Raw genomic sequence first — 27,385 nt, forward strand, 5'->3', positions numbered from 1 at the left:
TAACAGTAATAGTAAAACAGTTTATTTAGAATAAAGACTTATTCCAAACATAGGATAAAGACATCTGGATGAAACAAATACAGAGGTGACAATAAGTGCTTAGGTTTTAGACAATACATGTAACTGAGATTCAGCACAATAAATTAATTTTGTCATTGATAATAACAATGGTATTTACACTGCTAGTATTGTACAAATATATACAAACATCTACCACGCCTTTGGCACAAATGATGAACATAAGAACAATACAAACAAAAACACATGCATTTAAGATATACTACTATATATAAACATTTGCTCAATTCATTTATATTTCATTTCGGAAATTGTCAATAATTCCAGTTTTCTAACCTACAGCCTGAGACATCACTACATGCTTCCTGGCTAAAACTACATATCAAAGAAGAAACACTGCTGATGGATGTATTCTCCGAAATTATTATTCATATATTATACCAACATATTTTTATAAGCAAATGGCTTACATCACATCAAGATACTGACAATACACCTAAACCATTGGTAAAACAAGTGAAATTAAACATGTTAAATGTTAAAAGAGGTGTGGCAAAAAGACTTGCAACTTTTGTCATAAAATCTACTTTCCTACCTACCCAACAACCATCAGCTTGTGTCCACTGGATTCAATGAAAAAGCAAAAAAATAGAAAATGAAGACCCAAAAAGAATGCCCCACTCCATCACTGGATTGATATGTCTACAATTTTGCAAAGACTTGAGTGATCAAGGCGGTTTAACTATACTCCTATACACAATCATGGACTTAAAGTAGCCCAAGCCTTTATGTGACCAGTTTGTGCAAGTAAATCCTAGGCTCCAATCACAAACTGATCTATCACAACTCCTATTTTTTAACATTGAGTTATGATTGTCAAAGCCCTTTAGACGACTTTGTGGCAAGGTTCCCAGGAATCACTGCAGGTATCTAAAACTGGTATTATCAATGAATATTTGAGGTAATAATCAAATACTGTTTGTGTATGTACTGGTGAGTAGTAGTAATCATTCAGCTCCATGAGGAAACAATATTACAAAAGATAATGTTTTTACAGAACATAATTTGTCCAATTTTACATTCAAAGAGAATATTTTACCACGAGTCAATTCTCATTGACTACTTTTATGAAATATGCCTGAGGATTGTGAATGTATCACATTTTCACATGAGCGTACATCACAGCTACAGAGCACTAATAGCAGGGGACTAGAAGACAGTTGCAGCAAACTATGTACAGCTTCATCTTCTGTAGAACTATGAAGACTAGGATTTCTGGGGTTTTGTTAAGTAAGGGCTGCAAGTGTTCAATATGTCACATGACAAGATACAGTGGTAAATTATTCAAAACCAAAGCTTTGGAAGAGCATGGTCAAGTCTGCTGTATGATGCAACTGAAGGAAAGTATCTATATATTTTAGTGCATGCATGATGTTTATTCTCATAAATCACGGCAGTGATACAGAGATGTAATTGGACACAGGAATTAGATACAATGAAGAAAATATGTCAGTGGAACATTTCCATACATGATCTTATATAACTTGCCAGTTTTAATAGAATTGGCTTATAAGTAATGGACATCAAATTAGTAGCATATGTACAGACAGGTTGACCGCTTCAAAAAAATGCAATAGGCAAAGTCAAATATTGTCTACTGTTTCTTGAGTCTTGTATCACAATGTATAGTGCTATCATTCATGTGCATGTGCGTGAAGTGGAGTTTCATGGGTAGAACAAGCTAGCAAAGAGATGTGTCCTATCAGTGGGGTGCAAATGTGACTACATCACACAAATTGATGTCATGAGGTTTGTCCCTGGTCGATTGATGTCACTTCCACAGCCTGTGTTGCGTCGGGCACCTCTGTCTTTAGCTGGGTCAGGGGAGCCATGGCAATCTGCACATTGGGGTTATCTCCTATAGTACCCATGCTGGAGGCTACTGTATGATACACGGATGCTGGTATGGTCACAATGCCTGCACAACAGAAATCAACACCATAATTTCATTTGTGAAAAGTGAGGATGAAAAGCTATAAACACATTAGGTACATAAAGAATGTACATAATATGGGACAAGACTTTCTAATTACCTCCTAGAGAACCATCTCCTGTGAATATAATCTGTCCACTTGAGTTGATTGAGGCGCCAGTAAGTGTAGTGACAGTGGCTGTGTTATCTGCCATCTCCACGCTGACAGGGGTGACTAGTTGACCAACCTCCTGGTGATTGGCCGCAACTTCTGCTAGGGTTTGCACTGCTTGAGTTGCTTCCTGCTGGTGGTTGTCATGCAGTTGCTGCAAAACATCAACATCTGTATCATACACACATTTAATTAGGCACAAACACAGACAGGTTTTACCATGAGCTACTAAACTTAATCATGTTATCCTATAAGTCTGAGCCAGTTAATTATTCATGGCAGGAGTAACAATCCACTTGATGGAGGTACAATCTTTGTTTGTTGTTTAATGCCAGACTCAGCAATATTCTGACTATATGATGACAGTTTATAAATAATCGAGTGATTGATATCATGAGCATCGATGTGACACAATTACATGCATCAACCACAGTGAACACTGATTCAACAAGTTAATATAGAATACTAAACAAGCTCCCGTGTAATATTATTTTTATAAAACGATTGAATAGTTCTGGTAACTGACGGGCGAAAGTGAGTCCAATAATAGAATTATTCATGAGTTTCATAAAATTGGTATTACATGGGAGCGAGTATAGTATTTTATTTATTCCTTGCCATTTCTAACTTTGTTTCATAAATCTCACAGTCATATGTGAATAGGCAGACATCTACATGATCCACAGCATAATCGAAATGAGTTTTAACAGAATAATACTTCAAAATTTGCCCCGTATTATCTAATACCATACAACAGCCTACCTTTAGAATTCAGGGTCAATTCCACAAAGCTACAGTAGCGCTAGGGTTATCATAACTCCCATACTATAACAAAGACTTACGACTGTCGTTGTGACGCAATCGCCTTGTGGAAGGGGGCCCTGCACCACGAAGTTTACAATCATGTTACAATACCCCTTGATGTAATTTGTGGAATTTTGCTGCAAAATCCAACAGCAAAACTATGCCGTGTGACGTCAGCTAAGCAACAGGACTGGTGGAGTTATCAGGTGCGCATAAGCTCATCTCGGTCATCTATCATCTATACATACAATGTAGTTGAATAATCCCAGGGATGTTGGGAGTTTTCAATATTTGTTTGTGAAACTTGTTCCCTCAGTACATAAGCACGCACTTTGGTATTACACAATGTGTAATACAGCTGTATGTTTATTAAACGTGTGGTCTCTTCACGAGCGAGTAACAAAGAGTTTGTATTACATTCATAGACAGCAGCAGCCACGTCACAAACTTTGTTTTTCCATAACAATAACAAAACATGTCTGCAGGGCATAGTTTGACATGATGCATGTTGTTATTCTTTTGTGCATACTTGTGCAACACAACTCACCTGTGCAGTAACTGCATGTACAACTGTGGCTTGAGTTCCATCAGGCAGAGTGACAACTGAGTTGCCTGTGGGTCCAGTGTCGATGTGGATGATAGATACAGTTCCATCTGGGTTGTTGATAGTCTGTACCATAGTCCCCTGGTAGTGTGAGGCAGTGTGGTTCTGGGCCTGTGCCTGGGACGTGCCATCATCATTGAACACATGAAGCAAGTCTTCACGACCATGGTGTTTGTAACAATTTTTCACAATTGTACGGAGAGCTTCAGTCCAGGAAACCTATATATGACAGGAAAGTTAGTAACAGATAATAGTAACAAAGATGATATAGTAGAAGCGTTTTGGCAAAATATGTAAATACTGAAACATGCTCATTTTCAATGGCAAAAACACCTCGGGTGGAAGAAGCCTAAATATATATTCTTATTATTACTATTACTAATACAACAGCTCCTGATAATTCAAAGTGAGTTGAATATTACATGTAGTCAAATGCTGCCATCAAGCTAGAAGATGTTGTTATTGTCTGTGTGAAAACCTGTAGAGAACAGTATTATCCCCATGTTATGTTCTTGAAATTTCATAGAACATATTAATATTTTAACAAACAATCATGTCAAGTAACACATTGGGAAAAGCAGTTTCTGTGATATGCGATGTTCTTCATCAACAATGGCTAAATGTGAGTGCAGATGATGGTATCTGAAAGTATAATATTCATGATGATCCACACAAATCTTCAAATCAGTAACAGATATCTAAATATTATTTTCTCAATATTCTGGAGTGAGTGAGTGAGTATGGTTTTACGCCGCTTTTAGCAATATTCCAGCAATATCACGGCTAGGGACACCAGAAATGGGCTTCACACATTGTACCCATGTCGGGAATCGAACCCGGGTCTTGGGCGTGGCGTGCGAACGCTTTACCCACTAGGCTACCCGACTGCCCCCAATATTCTGGAAGAAAGTTTAACTCTTTATCTAAATATACCAAACTAAACCTGAAGCCCACTGTACTTTGTAATGTTATGCATCAGACTTGCAAAATATCATCTAAGCCTTTGTTTTCAGAAGATAAGTCAAACCCCCCTTGCACAGCAACATCCCTCCACTTCAACTTTCACTTTGAAGTCAAATAAAACTCAAAATTCTTAAAAAACACATTACTATTTTGAATTCTGTTGTGCGATATCATCTGCATTCATTTCAGGCAAAGCAAAACTACTGGATGTGACCTCAACATAAATATTCTCCCTGCAGTGTTTTATGGTAGGATACACAACACCTACTCATCATTTAGTTCTTAAATATAGGCCTCAAAATACATTTAACCCTGATAATCAATCTTATGTTGCTTTGTACATTGTTTACATAAGAATTTGAAAAACATTCTGTCGTGTGTCTGAATGTGGTTTACACAAGAAATAATACAAGTAATTGAGTCATATGGTATATTTCCTACTTTTAGAAGATGAAATGAAATGTAAACTGCTGCATGTACACAGTGTTGGCTGAAGAGCGGGTTTTTGCGTCTTGGACGTACAAATATGAGTCTGAACACACCTGCGTAACATGTGTGGGTCTCGTGGACGCAGTGACTGGACCATTATTAATTTCATATCAAATGGCCACTGTTATTGAAATCAAAGCCGTACGTCTTTGCGTAAAGGTATTTATTGCCAAACAAGACAGCATGTTGATTAACACTTCTGCTAAATCAAACCAGTTTCATTATTCTCTCCCTTCTTACGACATATACCCAAACCGGGATCGATTTTCGGTTTTGCATGTATTAATGTTCGCTATAGTCCATAGGTTTGCTTCAGCCAATCATGTGCCGCATATCAAGCCGCTCGGATACATTTGTAATTCTCTTAGCTTGGTGACTGGTCGAAAACATCACAACCTCGTGTCAAACTAAAAATAGCCAGGCACATCAAGGGTATATACTTCAGAACATGGTAACAGTGACTCGCGAGATCAGGTGACCATGCAGGATGGTGCGCTATATTATTGCAGCAGTTAATTTATAATGGATCGTCATGCGGCACGCTTGCAAACTTATTAAATTGTAGAATTTTCCTATTCGGAATATTCTATAAGTAATATGTTACTACTGTTATACCGAGGCTGTTGTCTCCCACAACTGCCCTTATAGCGACATCTTCCACAGAGATCTCAATTACCTCATGCAGCACGTGCCTAGCCACCTATGCTGTCATGTAACATCCTTCACTCTTGTCTCTAGCGAGAGCAAGTGCTTGGGGGACGGACGGGTGGGCAGCAGCCCAGTGGTAATGTATTACTTATAGAATATTCCGAATAGGAAAATTCTACAAATTACATTAAGTAATACATTACCACTGTTATATCGAGGGTAGGTGGCTAGGCACGTTCTGCATGAGGTAATTGAGATCTCTGTGGGAGACAACAGCCTCGGTATAACAGTGGTAACGTATTACTTGTAATTATGTGATACGCAAAATGTTTGTTGTTCTTTGTTCAACTTTTATGACACATAAATTAGGATTGATCGTTGCTGATTTTCTTTACCGAGTTTGCGAATCTTACCGCAGTAAGGCTGTGTTGATTATGTGGTTTACATCACTTCCTTTTTGCATAATCAGTATGCATACGACCGAGGTTGGGTCAAGGGACTTCGTCTGAACAAATAGGTTCTTTTCTAATCAATTTCGAATGGAGGTAGGGGTAATTCCACTTCAAAAACATTCCAGAAACTATCATAAAAAACTTAACACGTGTATACTTGCAAGTAGCCGTGACACACCACGACGAGTCCTGTATTCGATCATGCGATGAAATATATCGTGCTAAGATTTGCCTAAGTAAACAGTTGACAGGATGTGTGGATTACGAGATTCAAGCAGAAAATCGTGATCTATATTAAAAATATGGAGCTTTGTGGATGTATCGTGCTAGGTTAGGAGCTGTGACAAAGATTTTTCAGGCATGTATTTTGGCATTAAACATCGTATCCAAGCCAAGAAATCGAGGCAACAAAAGCCAAGATGACATTTGACTTACATTACAAGCGATCGCACAAAAAGTTGAAAATAATAACTTTGATGTAAGTTTGACAACTTTAAGATATATTTTTGTTGATTTTATTTATTACTTTGTATAATAAATTTAAAGATTTGTTTAAAAAGTTTTTATTTTGCTCTTTGACATGTCCTATGTGGACCCGCTGTCGAAGGGTGTGTCGAGAATTTTATTTTCAATAACATCACGGGAAATAGATCTAGTGAATAATTTTTAATCTATTGATAAAAAGTGATAATTTGAAATGGAATACATATTTCAGACATTGTGATAGATTTAATAAATGAATGATATGACAGATAGGTTCATGAAATTATATACTATTTTGATGTGACTACGGCTTGGCCGGTGTACCGGCCTGTGGTGTTGAAAGAGCACATTTGCCCTTCAAGCCAACTTTCTTGAAACCTATGTAACATAAATGTCCTAATGAAAAGGAATACGACAATCTTGTGATTCCTCCTAATAAACGTAATGTGACAGTACCCTTTTCTTTTCTTCATCACTACGTGCATCACTCCTAACGTTCGCCCAGGGGAGGTCACTAGGCCACCATACAGGCCTACACTCCGGCTTTCCCCAGCCAGGCTTACTGCGGCCAGTTGAGTACTTCAACATCTCAGGGATGAAGTTGCGCAACTGTGCCTGTTACAACAAGAAAAGGTGCTAAAAACACTCCATTTAATAAGCAGAGATGATCATTTTTTTAAAATATATTAGTGAAGAATCTGTTTGTCCAGAACTGATTAACAAATTCCTTCAAAGTGAGATTGTTCAACATATGCTAATGGGTAAATACAAAACATAATTTTGTGTTTACTTCGTACTTCATCCCAGGTAACATGGTTATATGTCAAATACTACTTTGATTACAATTAAGGTCAAAATTAAGTTTCTATAGCATCTCTCTCATTTTACAGGGGACCCATCTCTAGAACATAATGCAGTTTAAGTACAAGTAAAGACAAAAGGCACTGCAGAGGCCCAATTCGAAGTCACAAGATCAAAATACCATACCAGACAGAGTACACTAAAGTAGCAGCAGAAGTTAGTGTAACTATGGTAACTCACTTGTGTCATCTTGTCGACCTGTGTCGGGATGCCATCGATGACGAGCAGAGGCAGCTCGTGGAGGTGGGAGTTGTCACACTGTGACTGAGGAGCCTGGTCCTGCAGGGAGGTCTCCAGCTCCTGGATCACCATCCCCCGACAGTTCCGGATCTACAACAACACACTTAGATAATACTATTAACACCTCAAATTTCTATTGATTTGAACAAGCTATGATGACACCAGAAGGAGAAACATAGTTCAGCTTCCTTAGGGCCAAATTTGTAAATTTAACAATAAATTGTATAATCTCTCTTTCTTCGTCAATCCTAAGTGGAAAATGTGCTAATACAAAGGTTTCAAGCTTCTAAAACAAGAGTCATCAGAAAGATGACATATCTCTCCCCCTACCGGCAGCTGTCTGTAAAGGAACCACAAGTAAATGTGCAATTCTGTATGTAATGAGTCAAGAGTTGAATGTTCTTGAAGAAGCATACATTGTTTATTGTTTACCCACAAAAGATCCACAATGGTCGAATCCATATGAAATGGAAAGTAAAACAAGTGTTTCTGTGGTTTTTTTTAAAGCAAACAAATTACAATAAACAATAATTAAACAAGCATATAGTCATCTATATCCCCCGCCCATTTTAACACGTTATGGTCCCAAACCAGGTAACTGACCCAACATTTCTCTTAGCCCATGTCAAAATAGCTGCAATGGAAATTCTAAAATAAACATTTCTAAAACTCCTAAATATCAAATGGCACCAGTTCAGTATGTGCTTTATATATAGACATGCAATGTTTGGCAAGGAAATATTTAACAGTTTATTTGTTATACTCCATAAGTGAACCCAACCTATATTGAACTTTAAATCAAACTTGTTGCCATGGAAATGTAAAAAATAAAAATTTCTAAAAGTGCTTAATATCAAAAGGCACCAGATCAGTATGTGCCTGGTAGACATGCAAAGTTTTGTAAGAAAGTATTTAACGTTTTTAGAGTTAAGTCAGGTTGAAACACACTATCTTTTATTCAGTCAACAAAAGCTGTACATCAACTTCCCTCTGCCAACTACCAATCTTAGTTACCTCCCTTAAGGGGCATTCACACGGTACAACTAGTTGTATACAACTTGTATGCAATTAGTTGCACAAACTGAAGTTGTTTACAACTCGGCATTCACACGGCGGCGAGTTGCATACAACTCGGGTCTCGCAGATCTCTGACAAAAAGCTTGTGATTCACTACATTATCGCTGGAATCCCTTTTGCTGAGTTAATGTTCAGACGCATAGCTTTGAAAAATCAACGCTGTGCGAGAATTGCGGTTGGGCGGTACTGGACCATCCTCTGACTTTGCAATTTAACAGACTTGTATATTATTGAATTTTTAACCCCATAATGGAAAATTAAAATTAAAAAGTGTTAAATTTTGTTCAAGTTTCTGTTTAGCTAACGGAAAAGCTTCTAAAATATGTAGCCACATTTAATCGTACATAGATAAAGTACAGTGTGACGAAATGTTTTTTTTGACAGCTTTATGTAAACTGTGAGCGAACAAAATACTGTCTTATATCCGAACAACATCATGACAGACATATAAGAATTGTATGATTATGTATAACGTGACACATTCGATACGAAAGCGTACTTGTTTCATGTGGCGAAAACAAATTATCCGCTTTGACGTCAAAACACGAGGGCGATGTCCACATGTACAAAGACAAAAAGGGGCATTACTCCGCAATTCTTAACCTAAGTCATTGCAAAACTTGTCCCAAAACTCAGTACTTTTAGCTTATATCCCAATTTATAAGAAACGTTTAAATCGGTACCACAAAAAAGTAACAGTATATTACCACTAATATTCGTTCATAGTATAGAAAATTGAGATTAGAAGAACACAATGTTGGGCTTTATCACAGCTCCACAACCCCACACACCAATGCACACCCAAACCCCAACAGACCATGACCCGAACCCACCTTGGAACCTCAAATGGTCAGCCCCTATTTTGAAACGCGCACCTGATGCAATCTTTAGCTGTCAATGTTCCGCCAATTAAACGATAAAATCTAAATGTAAAACAAATAGTTGTCCACACATGAGTATACATTAATAAAAATATAACGTGACGAATTTCCTTCAGGTATACATTTACTTTCATTTAAGAAATGAAGGGTATGTTTTATTTAACCTATCTATATAAATTTGCCACAATGAATATTTCACAATTCTCCAAAGGAAATATGTATATGCTGCAGTGTGGTACATTCACAAAGCATATTATAGGAAGAACAACACGATGAATGTCAATTTCTGTGCTAAAAAAACAGCTGATTATTATGAGTTTCATAAATTATATGGCATTTTAGATTATATTAGTAACAGTACTACATACATGTACCCATTTTGCAGCAGTGCATTATTTTACTGGGTGAAAAGATATTGAAGAGATATTCAAAATACCCGGTATAATTGAAGATTGAAACAGTAAAATACTTCATGAACTGAATGCGTTGTGTACTAGTTCGACCGCACCTCAAAGGAAATAACAAATATGTACAACGATGCTGATGTTGATGTATACTAATATGACATCACTACCGGTAACCTCCCGTCATAACACAGCGAGTTCACTGATAGCAGTACGCGGAATGTTTGGAGTAGGTTTTACCGTAGTGCTGGGATCACATAGATCTACATACATAAATGAGTCATGTATGTTTAGCAATCAGAATCAATCTGAAATCAACAAGTTCTGCTTGTTTTTATGTTTCAATTCTCGCCTTGATACTACGTGGAAAGGCAGGCCAATACCGTCGTCAGTGTGTGTGATTTTGTGTCAATATCATGGCGTCACATGGAACGATTTCAGTTGACTTTTCCAAATAAGTATCTAGACTAATTATTTATTCCTCAATTCTTGCAAGGATTGCATATTTGTAATAATCCGAAGTAATGTAAGCAACAAATTGACGCCTAAATCTCTCAGAATAGTAGAAAATGTTAAGTAAAACTAGAAGTTAGTTTTGTTTACATTTTTGTAAATGAGAAGGCCCACTGGTTGGTTTCAGAGCAGAGGGTTTAGTTTCACACTTGAATATTTCGGTTGATTTCATTTGGACCGTTTGTATTAGTGACTTAGACAAAATGTCAATTGATTCTTATTGGTATGATGTATTCAGGGATGTATGTATCGTAGCTGAGTGTGAAATACATGTGATGTGATAGGCATCTCATTTAACGCAAAAAGAACCCTGTTTTTGCAAAGCTATCAACATGGCGGTTCAGTCAAGAGTTCTTATGTTTCGAAAACGAATATAGGGTTATTGGAGTCTTTTCGGAATGATGATTGGTGTTTTGACAAAGAGCAGACACCCAATGGTTTTGTAATGGAACTTCTCATGTAGCTATACCTTATTTGAAAAAAATAATCACATTTAGAACAGTGAATTGGTAAAATGCGAAAATGGCAATATTTTTGCTGTACACTATTTTCAGATGTCGTTAGCATGGTTAGTGATACATATGCTTTGCCTAAATAGTTGTTAATGTCATCATATAATAGATAATTTCCCACAGAATCTATAACTGTAAAGTGTATTTGTGTGTATAATGTATTTTAAGTTTGAGAAACATATATTATGGACCTTATCTCATCTTGGTCTACACTACAGTGTTCAGTCACATAGTCTGTCGTTTCAAATAACACTATGGATAGTTTAACCTTGAGAATTAGACGGATGCAAATTTCAAAATATATAATTTGGTACAGTGGTATTCTACGTACCTACTTTTCATAGGTCCTTTATTGAGTGGTGACACTTAGGATACCGAAAAGCAGAAGTTACCGACGTGAATCGGAGTCGCCATTTTTGTTTACAAATGTAAATGTCACGTGATTTTCATACGCGTTTTGATTGGCTGCATTCATACAACTTGTCGCATGAAAATAGAGCATGACCTATTTCGTACAACTCACGTCCAACAAGTTGCATACGTCAAAAGTTGGACCAACTTGCCCGTTCACACGATGCAATGTGTTGCATGCAACAAATTGGATACAACTAGTTGTACCGTGTGAATGCCCCTTTACCGAGACCAATAAATTCCATAGTAGCAAACAGGAAGGGATTAATGTGACCAACCAAATTAATACCGGTATTCTGTAATGGCCGTCAAGGCCAGAACTGCTTCGTGGAATTTTTTAAAGCCACTGCGGCAAATTGAAAAGCCCTGTGAACCAACACAAAGTGCAAGAAAGAGGGGAAGGACATTCCAACAGTCATGGGAGCTCAAATTTCCATGGTTAGAAGTGCATGAAACAAACAAAGTCAGTAAGATTTATTGCAGTGTGTGTCGGAAGTACGAGAAAGCAGGAGCTTTTATTACAGGTTGCAACAATTTTAAACTAGATACAATCAGAGGGCATGACAAGTCAAAATCACATGGTTTCTAAAGAATGCTGCTAGCAAACAGAAACCTGGCACTTCACAAGCAGAAAAAGCACTTCAGTTGTTAAACTCACAAGTATTTGCCAGAATGTCAGTGCTATTTAGAATAGCACACTACCTTGCAAAGTATGGAAGACCATACTCGGACTTTGCTGGACTGTGCACACTAAATGAGGCTCAAGGCATTGATGTAGGAAAGAATTATCGGAATGACAAGCGATGTAACAAGTTCACAGTAATGCATGACAGTAAAAGTAACTTTGAACAAGCCAAATTTTGTTCAGTCATCAATGATGGTAGTATCGATACTTCTCACACCGAGGCAGAAATCTGTCTAGTACATTTTGCTGTAAGATCCATGTCCATTATATTGGCAAAGCCAATGCAGATGGTATTACCAATGCCCTTACCTCAATTGCATGTGATGGAGGAAAGGCCCTCTGCGGAAGCTGGTGACAATAATGACAGTAATCCTGAATCTGATTACTACAGCGACTCTGATTTTGATGATCTGTCTGTGCAGGAAGAGAGAGCACATGCCCTCATGATGGATGCATTTATTTCTTGTTCATCTGATTGACTTTCTATTTTGTGGAACAGTGGCAAGGACTTATTTTGAGTTTTGTTATCAGTTACACTGTTACAAGTGACACCTCTGATTGTGCTGCTATATTTGTGGAGGAGAAGAAGGCACATGTCCTCATGCTGAATGCATTTTATTGCCAGTTCACTTGGTTGACTTTCTAGTTTGTGGAGCAGAGATTTACTGAGTTGTGTCAACACATGAAGACAAGTGTTAAAATTTGTTTTATGGTTGATATCATATATAAATAAAATGACTAACTATATTGACAAGTGTTTGCTCTCTTAAATTTCTGAATTTCTGTTCGACTTGTAACTTAATATCTGGGACAGTAGTTTTTATTTCTTACTGTACCAGTGGGCTAGTGTGTAGATAAGACATTTGTCAAACCCTGGTTATGCTCCGGAAACGAACTCCGGAAAATTTCTAAAATTCTTAAATAGCAAAAGGCACCAGTTCAGTGTGAGTCTGATAGACATGCAAAGATTTGTTAGAAAGTATTGAATGGGTTTTGAGATATGCTCCGGAAACTAACTCTACCCTATAGAAACTAAGTCCAACTTGTTGCCATTAAAATTCCTAAATAGCAAAAGGCACCACTTCAGTATGTGACTGATAGCTTTGCCAAGTTTTGATCAAATACACTGAATGGTTTTCGAGTTCTACCCCGGAAAAGGGAATGATTATGGACAGACAGACAGACGGACGGACGGACGGACCGACTGGCTGATCGCTATATCCCCAACCAATTGCCTGAACACCCTCGCATCACCATGGTCACCTCCCGATCTGAGTCACGCACACTGTATGAATGTATACACGCTAGCCATGTGATTTCCCCAACCAACACATTCTCTTTCTAAAGCTTTATAGACTAAGACAATTGTGATGTGGGCATGGACAGATGGGCATATAACATGTAAGATAGGATAAGTATATAAATATACAATTTATTGTGGAACTTACACATTTTCAAACTTATCCCATCTCACACTATGCATTTATCCAACGGTTCGAAGGTGGGCGCATCGCCCTAGCCTACACAGTAGAGGCTACAACCAGAGGATAACACGATGAAGCTGAAACTACATAAGGATACAAAACTATATTAAGTATAGCTTATCTAGTGTCAAAAGACAAAGCTCGTGAATAAGGATGAAACACTTCACAAAGAGTTGTGACCCTGAGAGAAAAAAAATAAAAGTCGGATACTTATATATAAATCATGTTCAACGGAGGGTAGCATAATCGTAAAGCAAAACAAAACAAGTACGACTTACAAGTGATTTGTAATTAAATCCAGCCAATCAATTCGTCAAAATCTCCCATGGCCAATAAGGCGTAATCTGCTTGGCATCTCTCTTAACACATTGACGAACCCTCGAATCAGTTGGTTCTACGAGAAGAGGAAACGATCTACTATACCCACAAGAGGATCGTCGATCCAGTACCAAACAATATAGATACACAAGGCAGAGGTGAGTGGAATAAAGGATCGACACACCAGTAAACTGGCCACACCATATGATGAATAACGAGGTCTCTACAGACTGATACTCAGTCAGGGAAAAACCTGAAAAAGTAAAAAACACATTGAAAAAGGTTAATTTAAGGAGAAAAACATGGCGTAAGATACGGAACAATCAGGTTTACATCAACTTCTATCTGCGCAGGTGTGTCCAGGAGATCTGTTATGCAAGAATCAGGGGTCCACATTGGTGTATCTCGGAGATAATGAGATGTGAAATGTATCTGATTTCCAAAAACATCCTTCCATAATTGCAGCCAAGGCACAATTACTGTGCTAAGCCATAGTAGAGGCGACTGCAAGAGTTTCATGAGGGTTCGAAGCAACCGGAGCAGAAGGGCAAGTAAAAGTGTAAGCTTGAAGTATGAACGAGTGAATACCAAAATCAAATCATGGTACGGGATACTTCTGTTACCAGTGCTGTAGAGAGCCTCTTCCTGGAATGATGAAGAGGGTTTGCCGCATCAAGATAAATCCAAAGAGCGTGACAGGACACGATACGACTTCGGTATCTTCAGGATTCAAAATTGACATTAAAGCTTGAATAGTAGATAACCAATCACATGGACCGGAAAGTTGATTTATGGCAATAAAATCCCATTTCAATTCCAGGAAAACTTTCCCATGCAAAGTATGATCAAAACAAATTCTAAGGCATGAATCTCCCTGACTCGAGCAGCCGTCGCAAGATCATAGAAAGGAAAACATTTTAAATGAAATGTCCTAAATATCTTTCCCGGCCAATGGTTCGAAATCAGCCAAAGTGAGATGGTTTAGTATGACAGTCAAATCGCAGATCGGAGGACAAAACCAAGAGAACTGGTCCACCAATTTGTATGACTGAATCGAGGATTGTAATAAGGCCACCAGGGAGATCTTTGCACCAGTAGAAGTCGTGACAATGGAGTTTATCGCAGCCAAGTATGTAGCTAAACTAGAACCTTTAAGCTTACAGGATGCCTGGATGGAGATGAAGATATTCAGCAATCTGTTGTGGAGAAGCAGTAATGGGTGACGAAATACCACGCGCGTGACAATAGGCCTCACAAGCCTTCCATTTCTTATAGGACTTGGTTGACAAACGAGGAGCTTCCGAGAACGATTTGGCTACCCGTCTAGAAGACCCTTTGACAACAAGAGTCATCCGAAGATGACATATCCCCCCCCGACTTGGCATGTCGATAAACTGTGTGTACCTTCAAATGTATTTAGATTGTTAAGGTAATCTTTTTCCTTGATGCCAAAAACAGAAATATAATGAAGGTTATTAAATATTGGTTCATGTAGCTCACTTTCTGATGATCTCATGAAATTGTAATAACAATAACTTCGCAGATTCGCACATGAATAGCTCTGTAGTAGCCTCATGACACAAAGGCATAAAGAGAATGTACTAGGCTATGTAGCTCACATCATATATAGTATATGATATCGATAAATAGTACACCTTAGTATTATATGTCAGGGGCTACAAATTAAAAAGATTAAAATCTATAAATAACAAACTGCACTACTAGTGAACATGATTGATATGTGCATAAAGTTTGGTGAATCTCTGTCGCATGGTTTAGAAGATATGCTCCAGACGAGGACATTACCCTAAGTTCATCAATTTTCAATTTAAATTGAAAAAAAAGAAGAAAAAAAAAGAATCTGTTAATAGCAAAGGCACCACTACATAACCTGCTTGATAGGTGTAAAAACCTTTGAGAAGCTAAGTTGTATGGTTCGGGAGACCCTCAAATTTCCTAAGTTCATCATATTTCCATGGAAACGACAAAAATAAAAAATTCTAAAATCTCTAAATAGCAAAAGGCACTTCTACTGAGCCTGATTGGTAAGTGTACCAAGTTTTGTGAAGCTAGGTTGTACGGTTTAGGACATATGCTCCGGACAAACAATGAGTACAGACAGACAGACAGACGGACCGACGGACGGACAGACGGACATACTATTGGCTATATAACAAGGGATTTCTGAAAATGTGCCAAACGCACAGATGAAGGGTGCTGAGCAACTGGTAAAGCAGCTGGGAGTTAGGTTGCAGAAGATCGTTCCTGAGAGGTAGACTGTAAAACCTTCCGTCTGTAAGTTGGATGAGCGACCAAAATCAGTGTAAGGTAGAACACCGGTTAGGGGAAGGCCTTCCCACGATATTGCTAACGCATCGTGATCCGAAGACTCAGGGTCGAGAATGGGAGATACGAACCGGGATAGCTGAGTGTTGAACAAGGTTGCGAAGAGATGACTCAAATAGTTGGCAAATCCACTTGAAAATTATTGGTGTAGATGCCATGACGTGGGAGATTGGTTTGTCGGGTCGGGTCGGGTCGGGTCGGGTCAGGGACAGCTATGGCGTTGGAGACGCCAGGGATGTGTATCGCCAGAACCTGAATGTTGAGTGAGTCAATCAGTTGAAAGAAGTCGAATGTCAGAGAAAGTAGTGACATCAACTTCATTGAGCCCATCTTGTCTTCTTTATGTACCACACCAGAGGCAGGTTGTCCGACTGGATCATCAAATTGGACGCGCAAAGAAGTGTCGCCCAAAGTCACACCACCAGAATCACTACTTTGAACTCTAGGTTGTTGATGTGAAACCAACTTTTCGTTGCAACCTGTAGTACCTGACAATGCGCTCTCACCCCCCAGTCGAGGCTTCGGAGAAGAGACGTATGGTCGGGACAAGTGCTGCAAGGAGACTCCTTCACAAACATTTAAGGGGAGGAGACACCATTGAACACATGGTCGCAGATGGTTTGGCAGGGCAGCCTGAACCTGACAGTCGTCATTCAAGAGAAATGGCTTCAGAGATCGTTGAATCGGTCTAATGTGAAGTTGACCTCTCCTGGTGAGAGCTTGTGCTGGTGTCAGGAGACCAAGGAGTCTTTGCCATGGCCCAGAGGAAGTGATTGTCTGAGTGCCTATGGAACAAGGCATGTATCTTCATCCATTGATCCTGGGGCACGAACATCTTGCATACGCGTGTCCCAATAAATTAGAGACGTTGGACAGGGATTGGTTCGGGTTTCTTGGTGTTGATGAGCCATCCAAGCTTATGAAGAAGATTCTGTGTGAAGTAGAGATGCAGGCGCAACATTTCTGGATCTTCCTTGGCCAGAAAACAATTGTCTATATATGAATCTGGCGATGGACTTGGTGACGCAGGTAAATAACCATGGAGACGAAGAAATTCCAAACGGGAGCACTTTCCATTGATAATGGCGGACGGGAAAAAGGAACCGAAGGAAATGTTGGTGCTCCCGAAGGAAGGGGACATGTAAATATGCGACCTGTGGATATAAGCTGATCATAAAATCACTGGGATGAAGAATTGTGCGTAACAGTGAGATCGAAGTCATCCGGAAGTGAGGAGGTACTTCTAAAGTACTGTCGGAAATGCTAGAAAACTTCTTTTTGACTGTCAAAAAAGGATATCATTTTTCACAGACTGTTGTTATTAAAATATTGAGTAACTAACGATCGCACTACCTGTGGTTGGAAGTAACGAAAACAGGAAGTTTACATTTATTCTAAGTCCAATGGTGGCAATCTGAAACGGACTATAGAAATATGTGCACGTGACTTCGTTATAATGATAATAATGTAGTCTTCATAAAACATCTAATCCACACACAAAAATCATTTTGAGAAAATTCTAGATTTGCATCTTCTAAAATGACAAAATGACGATGTGTCTGCTTTGTTAACATTGCTCCCATGAAGCATGTTACATTACACTTGCATAGCAATAACCATGGTACACGATATGGAGTCTGTACTGGGAAATGTATACAAGTTCTTTACACTTTAGAGAGATAGAGAGAAACCATTTATTAATTTAGATAGGGTGAATTACTGAACTGCCCAAGCTATTGGGTTTTCAATTCATACCATCAAGTCTACAGTATCATAAATAAAACAAAACAGGTATAGCGGTGGTCTCAAAAACAAAACTGGATGTAAAAGGATATTAGACAGCTTGATTCAGGGTGATTAAGCTTATAGTGTACAAGCTTTATGAGCAGAAGGTAACCCTACTTGTAGTAGAATTAGGGAGGAATTAAAGATACAACTGATGTTAACTGCACAAACTAATGTTCTCCAATAGATGGGATTTCGATACACTGCGCGTGGTGATGACCAAGCACTTTTCAGGGGAAAATATTCCATCCTGTCTATGAGGTCACATTATCTCCGAACCATTCATAACTATCACAGTCAGGGTGTCCAGATTTACCTTGATGAATCATTCCACTGACTACATGTGGCTATCGGCAGATGGACAAAAAGCCCCCACAGACCATCAGGTAAAGGTAAACTTGTCATTGCTTTGCATGCTGCAACCCATGATATGGGGCTTACTGATAGATGTGTCTTAGTTTGTGAGGCAAAAAAGAAAACTGGTGATTTTCATAAGGAAATTATAGGAGGTGATGTGTTCATAGACTGGTTCGAACTTCAGCTATTGCCCATTTTAAACAATGTCAGTGTCATTGTCATGGATAACAGCCAGTTAATATAACGTCCGGGAATCAAATACTGTCGCCCAAACCATGAGTAGTCTGAAGGCGACCATACAGGAATATATGACATTGTCGACTTCAGACCATATAAAGCGAAAGTTCAACTCATGGAAAAATTTCAGCTGAATAAAAACAGGACATATGTGCTGGCGGCACAACCCTCAACCCTGTTGTGCCCATCTTGGCAAGACATAACACAACATTCAAAAGTACAGATTCATATGTACGTCATCATAAATAGATAAATGCTACCTCAAGAAATCATATGGAGAACAACAAATACTTCTGGATTCCAAAACCGCAACCTTCCAATACTCATCCTGTTTCAGTGAGTGAGTGAGTGAGTTAATATTTAACGTCACATCGGCAATATTTCAGCCATATCGTGACGAGTCATCCTGTTTCAGAGCTCTTAACTATTCCATCATGTTCCCAAGCAAATATAATGCAGTACATATCCTAAATTGCTACCCCATCAATGCACATGTCAATTAAGTACAATAACAGCAATATTTTGAGACCGCCCCCCAACTTGGTGACATTTGCACCTGTGAGAATGCACAGGACAGTGTGAGGTCATCACCTCGGGACAGACGTTAAGTAAGTACCTCAGGTTATAGGCCATTTCATACATGCATGACATCACACGAATATTTGAAAAGTTGATCATCATTTTACCTGTAAAAGTACATTTTAAGCGTAATCACAGTGTCAGTTAGGACAGGCTAGATTAGGGCAATTTGCAGTATTTTGATATATGGTCTTTTTATAGTTCCATGACTCGTATTTATTAAATGAAGCCAGAAGTTTTCTAGCATTTCCAACAGTACTTTAGGTACAAGTTGTTGAATATTTCCACGTTGATAATGAGGCGTAGTGTGCGGCTGTCTTTCTTTAGAACCAGAAAAATTGGGGAATAGAAGCCTGAAGTGGTCAGAGCTGTACCCAGGCATCTTTGTCGCTCTTTGTGAGTAACTTTTCTACAGCGTCAATGAGAATGGGAAGTTGATTGACCGGATACTGACAAGACGACGGCACGTACGTTGTGTGCGGTGTCAGAATGAGAGGTAGTTCATACCGTCCCGTAGAAGACGAAGAACAAAGGGATTGTCCAAAATGATCCAGTTTTCTGCAAAGAGGCCCATCTTCCGCCGACAGGTGATGGATCCATCGGGACGGCTTGGGGCGGATATGTCATGGATATGGGCAGAGTCACCGTGAGGTGGAGTCTCCCTTCCTGGGAGATTCGCCACTTTTACACTCGGAAAAGGAAACGGTACATGCAGTTGACTTCCTTCTGTGTTGCCCTTACTGGCTTCTTCACCGTCCACAAAAGGAGCTGGACCTCAAGCTAATGACTTCACAAAGGTCAACATGCATACAGAGTGTGCATGAACCAGATTGTTGGGAGGTAACCATGGTGATGTGAGGTGTGTACAGGCGAATTGTTTCTTTAGAAGCTGGAAACCTTTGTATTAGCACGTTTTCCACTTAGGATAGAAGAAGAAAGAGAGACGCATAGTGTGAGAAAGGATAAGTTTAAAAATATGCCTTTTAAGGGCATGGTCAAAACAAGGTTAAAATATATGATATATTGCAAACAAAAGAATATGTTGAGGCCACTACTAACGTAACTTCACAAATTTTAATTTCGTTAAATTTTTAACAAATATACACAACACATGAAAATCCCACACTTGTCAAATTAACCCGACTGAGATGTATTTGTTCACAGTTTTTTAAATAATTTTTAAAACCCAACAAGACAGTCGGGCAGGTGTCTCATAAGTGTTGCCTGCCAATCTTCAAAGTTACCTTCAGACATTATAAATATTGAAAGATAAAAAACAAGAGTCATCCGAAGATGACATATCCCCCCCGACTTGGCATGTCGGTAAACTGTGTATACCATTTGAGCATTTAGATTGTTAAGGTAATCTTTTTCCTTGATGCCAAAAACAGAAATATAATGAAGGTTATTAAATATTGGTTCATGTAGCTCACTTTCTGATGATCTCATGAAATTGTAATAACAACAACTTCGCAGATTCGCATATGAATAGCTCTGTTGTAGCCTCATGACACAAAGGCATAAAGAGAATGTACTAGGTTATGTAGCTCACATCATATATAGTATATGATATCGATAAATAGTATACCTTAGAAAAAAATGTTATTAAAATCTATAAATAATAAACTGCACTACTAGTGAACATGATTGATATGTGCATAAAGTTTGGTGAATCTCTGTCGCATGGTTTAGAAGATATGCTCCAGACGAGGACATTACCCTAAGTACATCAATTTTCAATTTAAATTGAAAAAAGAAAAAAAAAGAAAAAATCTGTTAATAGCAAAGGCACCACTACATAACCTGCTTGATAGGTGTAAAAACCTTTGAGAAGCTAAGTTGTATGGTTCGGGAGATATGGTCCGGACAAGAGCACTACCCTCAAATTTCCTAAGTTCATCATATTTCCATGGAAACGACAAAAATATAAAATTCTAAAAATCTCTAAATAGCAAAAGGCACTTCTACTGAGCCTGATTGTTAAGTGTACCAAGTTTTGCGAAGCTAGGTTGTACGGTTTAGAAAATATGCTCTGGGCAAGAGCAGTACCCTCAAATTTCCTAAGTTCATCATATTTCCATGGATACGACAAAAATAAAAAATTCTAAAAATCTCTACATAGCAAAAGGCACTTCTACTGAGCCTGATTGTTAAGTGTACCAAGTTTGGGGAAGCTAGGTTGTATGGTTTAGGAAATATGCTCCGGACAAGAGCACTACCCTCAAATTTCCTAAGTTCATCATATTTCCATGGAAACGACAAAAATAAAAAATTCTCTAAATAGCAAAAGGTACTACTACTGAGCCTGATTGGTAAGTGTACCAAGTTTTGGGAAGCTAGGTTGCACAGTTTAGGAAATATGCTCCGGACAAACAATGATTACAGACAGACGGACGGACGGACGGACAGACATACTGATTATATGTCGGGGGGATAAAAAGAAGAGATAAATCATGTTAAGATTCAATTACTATATTTCAAACACCTACTTCAGAATCTACAAGGAGTCATAATAATTCTGAATACATAAGTAGTCCTAACATTATCTGCCAGACAGTCAGGCAGGTGGAGGAAAATTCATTCAGCCCGACAGAAAAGTTACCAGCCATGGGCAGTTATTTCGAACACTCTTTGTTCATGAACTGGAATGAATGGAAAGCCACATAAACATACTTCTAATAGTGACTTGAGAACTCATGCAGTACATGCCATAGAATTGTCCGAAAATAGCTTTCCTAACTTCATTTTCAGACCATGCTAGTATCTCTTCCTTGCATCTTGTGTATTACTTTTGTATCAATAGATGACCTCATAAAGCCACACCCATATACACATATATTTCAATGAATCTTACAGGCCCTTATAAAGGTATGATATCAATATTAACTCATTTCAGTACCATCTTAACAAAAAAATTGTGGACAACTAGGAACTCTCAAATCCTGGACTGACAAAAACAAAGTCATACCACACTCTCCAAGGGCTGAGAGCCAAACACTTTGAAAGACGATCCTGTCTGACTTGGTTTGCCTGGTGTACAACACAAGACAACGGCCTGCTGCCCAACACGGGTTGTGTATTCTTCTATGGTGCTCTTCAGTTTCCTGCAGAATAAACAGAACATCAGCACTCACATATAAAGCTAATAGAGTAAACTTTATCATAACAAATTATACCGGGTAATACATGGGTATGCAGCATGCTTATCTAGGCATCAGGGTCAGAAATTAGTTTATTTTTTCACCATGTTCTCTTGTCCTAAAAAAAGATCTGCTATGGACTTGTCGTCTATGTAATGCTAAAAGTGGTTGTCCGCACAGAAATGTCACTAGTTCTTCCTGAATTCTTTACTTGTCTCAGCCTAGGTTTGTGTTAATTTTGAACCCTGGGCAGTGATCAAGTAAAAATGTGTTTAACACAGGACACTGAAAATTATGAAAATCTTTAACGTCAGAAGTGTGGCCAGGTTTCACTAAAATATCTTCAAATTAAATGTTCACTCTATGATGTACACACTACAAACTCCCGAGCATTTTACTATAATGTTTATAGCTATATGATGAATATGCAAGAAAACAGTTAATTTTAAAGCAAGATTCTCTAGTAAATTCTCTACTGACTGTTTAATAATTGTCACTAATTTCAGAAAATTGCAGGCTTGAGGTATGACAACTTCTGACCAAATACCATGTGACTTCGCCTTTCAATCCATTTGTGCCTTGAAGATCTTATCGAAATGACCAGCATTCTTAATTCATGCTTACCAACGCTCAAACATAACCTAAAACATGTCCCAGCCTGAAGTGATAACACATATAGACACTCCCTACAAAGACTAACGTTCCACAAGCTGCCAGGCTAGAAGGCTAATGTAAATTTCTCTCCCAGCTCACCTGAGCAGCCTTGTCTGTTGACGCTTGCGCCTGGAGGGGTTTGTTTCAAACTGATGTGGATGCCCCTTCTTCTTGCCAGTGGCTATTGCAGCAGCAGCAGCAATCCCAACAGGCCCTGCAACAGTAACAGTAGCAGATGATTAGAGCTGTACTGATCCACGGAGTAGTGACATAATTATATCTGTCAAGCACTTCTTTAATTTGCTCAACCAAATACAACTGCCAATGACGGAGTGATGTACACAGCTGATGTAGTAACCATACATTCTGCTAATCATGTTTATGTTTAATCTGTCAATAATTATCTATCATGTCTATAGTTACATGATCTACAGAGATTCAAGTCATTAATCCTAATTATTATGATTATAATGCATACTAGCATGTATAGGACCATCCTCAGTTAGTATTTACTACAAACCATATGGGTACCTACTATTCACTGCAAGAGTTATGTTACAGTAAGTTCACAGATTGTTACACCTACTTCCCATTTGTATATGAATTGTCATGATGATGATGATGTACACTTACCAGTAGGGCTGTGTATTGACCTGGATTTTGTATTGAAATATACTGCCTCACTTTAACCTGTATTGCAATATATTGCCAATTTACATTTTCATGAGGGTCAGTGTCCCTCACTATTTTTCCTTTTTCAGTGAATAAATGTATGATAAAGAGATTAAAAAATAAAAACAAAACAAGAGGAGCTTGACAGTCGCGATGTGTACACGCTTATTGATAGAAAGATCGTCAGAGGCAAGTTGTATCAGAAAGATACTATTTTCCATCTCCATATTGATTAGGAACACATAAATATACTTATTTATATTTTCCCCAATATACAGTCAAGTCAAGTCTCGAGTATGTCGGATTAACGAAATTAAGTGATTTGTGATCGAAAATCGGACATTACTCACTGAATATATCACATCAACCACACACGTTTCCTCATGTAAATGCAAGTGCTACTGTCTTAACAACTTGCTTCATCTACTTAAAATAGTCTGTCAGTGTTTTCTGTTTCTCACATTTTGAAGGCACATTTCTCAAAGTCCCCTGTTCGCTTGACGTCTAGGGCTTGTGGTTCTTCAGCATCAACATTGTCGAGGTGTAATTTCATTTGCTGTTTCTTATAATAAAGCTTGAAATTCTTTATAATCCCGGCATCTAGTGGCTGAATGTGCGATGTGGTGTTTGGTGACAAAAAGTGACATTTCACATTAGTTGTGTCGACAGTAGCATGGGATGGGGCGTTGTCCAACAGCAATACCACGTGGCGTCGCTCCAATCGCATTTGCCGATCCAAGATCAGTAGCCAGGCTTTGATATTAATGAAGTCATCCATGCTTTCTTGTTTACATACCAGTCGACCATGTTTTATATACCTGTTCATATTTTAAACTGGCTTCATGCACATTTATCTGGCTTCAATCTGTAAACTACATTTGTATAGCTTTGTACATACAGGTTTGAATAGCTTTTCCTGTTAATTGTTAAAGTTAATCTCTGCAGCCAGTGCGTGTCAAAACACGGGGTTGTGTACTCGCGGGTAGATGACCAAGGAGTACGCTGACCACTGTGTCGGATTAACGAGACTGATTAATGAGTGATTTCGGTAATTCGTTGCAAATTAGGTGTGTCGGAGTGCGAGAATGTCGGATTAACGGGACTAAATAGCACTGAATCAATCGGTTCCCATCATTTGTGTCGGATAAAGCCGAGTGTCAGATTAACGAGTGTCGGATTAACGAGACTTGACTGCATTGCTACACTGAAAAAAGTACCGCAATACGTATTGCTGAAGATTTGCACCACAATATACCGTGTACCGGTAATACCGCACACTCTTTCTTACCAGCAGCTGCAAGCTGGGCAGTCACATCATCAGTCACTGTCCCTTGGAGGAAGTCGGATGTATCAAAACCACTCTCAGGGGAGCTAGGCTCACTCAAGTCATCTTCCATCATAGCATTGATCTGAGAAGTCATGGTCACATTTCCTGCTATAGTACCATGCACTGTAGATGACATGCCGGCGTGATTCATACTGTCAGATACGGTTACTGTAACACAATGGGAAGCATGTAAAAACTATCAAACAAAGGTCCAGCCATTTATCATAGCATCCATGGGAGTATTTTGAACAATTGTTATTGAAAACCTTGAGTAGTGAGAATTGCATTATTCCAGTCTATGGTAAATCATTGGAGTTAACGAGGCCATCTGAAAGAAATTTTACTCGACACACATTTTGAGCTAGGACTAAAAGTTGTAGACCAGGGTGCTAATGTTTTGTACAATGACACCCAGGGACTTAACTTGGATTTCAAATAAAGTGCTCTTGGTACCAGGAGAGAAAACTGGGGAAAAATCCAAATCCTTCAATCCAAATTGGAAGTTTTCTTAATTTCTGAAGATTATTTAACATAGTATCAAGTACAGCTTAGCATTATAACATCTGCTTTATTAACATTTTTCAGCGAAAGTCACCTTAAACAAAACATAACATTAGCAATATTGGTTATCATAGTTCATTAACATGAATTGGTAAATATACAATTCCTATATGTTTTTACTGATGTGCTGTGGATTTTGAATCGAATATCGGCCTCTGAGCAGGTGTAGATAACTCCTTGTGCAGACTGTTGTCATGTCATAATTGTCATGACAGTAAGCACTGTAATTTGTTATATTTCTTTTAACACATTCTTACTTGTAGGCCTACATTTAAATTTGTTACAGACAATACTAAGACATATAGGGTATCCCTCACTATCTGATATTCAGTTTGTGTCAATTTACCAGATGTATTATACGCCTGATTTCTGTGAAATGACTATACGTATAGTCTGCAACTTTAGCATCTCTATCTGGGGCTGGCGTCAAGTAAGATAGATTGAACTTACAATATTAATTAACTGAACTGAAAGTATCTCTGCCTCTTCCCCCCTCCTTCCATGCATAAAATATATTGATAAACCAAAACAATTGTCAGTTGTAAGCAGTCACACATAAAATAACAAATACTACTAACAACAGGAATGGTCGTGGAATGATGCAGGTTACTATGACTTTCTTCACTGCAATTTGTGCAAACATTTGAGTTTTTCAACAAGTTGGGTTTTTCATAAGAGTGGTACGGACCGGCAAACTTAGTATTGCTGAGGAGTTGTGGACATATTTTTGTGGTAAAAATTAACATTTAACTTGTATTACAACGTCAGTAGAAGCCGATCAGAAACAAGTGAAGTATTTTTGACCATTATGGTTGCCAGGGCCTTTGATCTACATTATGATAATGGCCGACATGAAGCCTGAAGGAACACGGGTTTGGGGGTTTCGAAATGGGAGATTATTTTTTGAATATGGGGGTACGTTTATAGGCATCAAACGTGTCGTCTGCATTCGGCCGTCCAGCAGCGCACATCTCTGTGCGCAAGCGGGAGTCGAAATATTGCCGAGCTTTGCGACTGCGCTTGAGCCTGCGCGGAGGGTATTAGACATTCTTTCCAGTCATGAGTTACACATATCGTGCACTTGTCGGAGGACGGTATACTCGTTCGGATATTATTTATTCAATACATTTTAATGGGTCCAATGGAATTTATTTACAGAACTTCCGTTAGAAATTTCATTTCATCGCCACTCATCGAGGTAGGCAAAGTTCCAAACGCAAAACACAGCTAGGAGTTGACGACAAATCTCTGCAATCTTCTGGCAGACATCTTGTTTTCAGAAACTGCCCTCTGCGTCTGCGCAGCCCTATCGAAGTAAATTTTCTGGATGTACACACTAAAACACTGTGATAAGCCACTTTCCTTAATAGATCATTATGTTTTTGCTCCAAGATCAAGAAATGTACCATGAAATGGAAGAACCAGCTGAATCTCTCCTACATACCCACCAATATCCTCCTTGATCGAGCCAATATTGATGTATCCTTCCGCACTGTTGATGTGTGCGGAGGCTGATGAATTATTCGTCCGCTTATGAAGAAGAGTCCCTGATTAATAGGCACATTAGCCGTACAAGAAACCTGAACATGTGAACGTGAACATATCAGTTTCGAGTGCACTGAATACTTGTCTTTTAGTGGGTGACAAATGTGTAGATCTGGGTTGTTGAAACGGTGGACTGATACACTGTCTATGTACCTGTGAATGGTGACTTCCTTCAGCCAGTTGTAGATCTG

At 38.6% G+C, this 27,385-nt stretch overlaps 1 protein-coding gene across 7 annotated transcripts; it reads right to left on the reverse strand.

Annotated features, from left to right (window-relative positions):
* On the reverse strand, positions 1-27,385 carry LOC124117095 (DNA-binding protein P3A2-like). Of its 7 annotated transcripts, none has more exons than XM_046478818.2 (9): positions 27,098-27,385; positions 25,050-25,256; positions 23,189-23,303; positions 22,264-22,399; positions 7,647-7,796; positions 7,062-7,220; positions 3,514-3,789; positions 2,112-2,316; positions 1-1,996 (listed from the first exon to the last, which is right to left on the reverse strand). In XM_046478818.2, the coding sequence occupies exons 2-9, from the start codon at positions 25,237-25,239 to the stop codon at positions 1,821-1,823; spliced, it is 1,407 nt and encodes a 468-aa protein (XP_046334774.1). In that variant the 5' UTR covers positions 25,240-25,256; positions 27,098-27,385; the 3' UTR covers positions 1-1,820. The 7 variants fall into 7 exon arrangements, with proteins under 7 accessions (XP_046334774.1, XP_046334772.1, XP_046334778.1 ...); XM_046478816.2 differs by having other exon boundaries at positions 27,094-27,384; XM_046478822.2 differs by lacking the exon at positions 27,098-27,385 and adding an exon at positions 27,056-27,077.

Source organism: Haliotis rufescens, unplaced genomic scaffold (assembly GCF_023055435.1).
Source record: "Haliotis rufescens isolate VD_foot unplaced genomic scaffold, xgHalRufe1.0.p SCAF_22, whole genome shotgun sequence".
Lineage (NCBI taxonomy): Eukaryota > Metazoa > Mollusca > Gastropoda > Lepetellida > Haliotidae > Haliotis > Haliotis rufescens.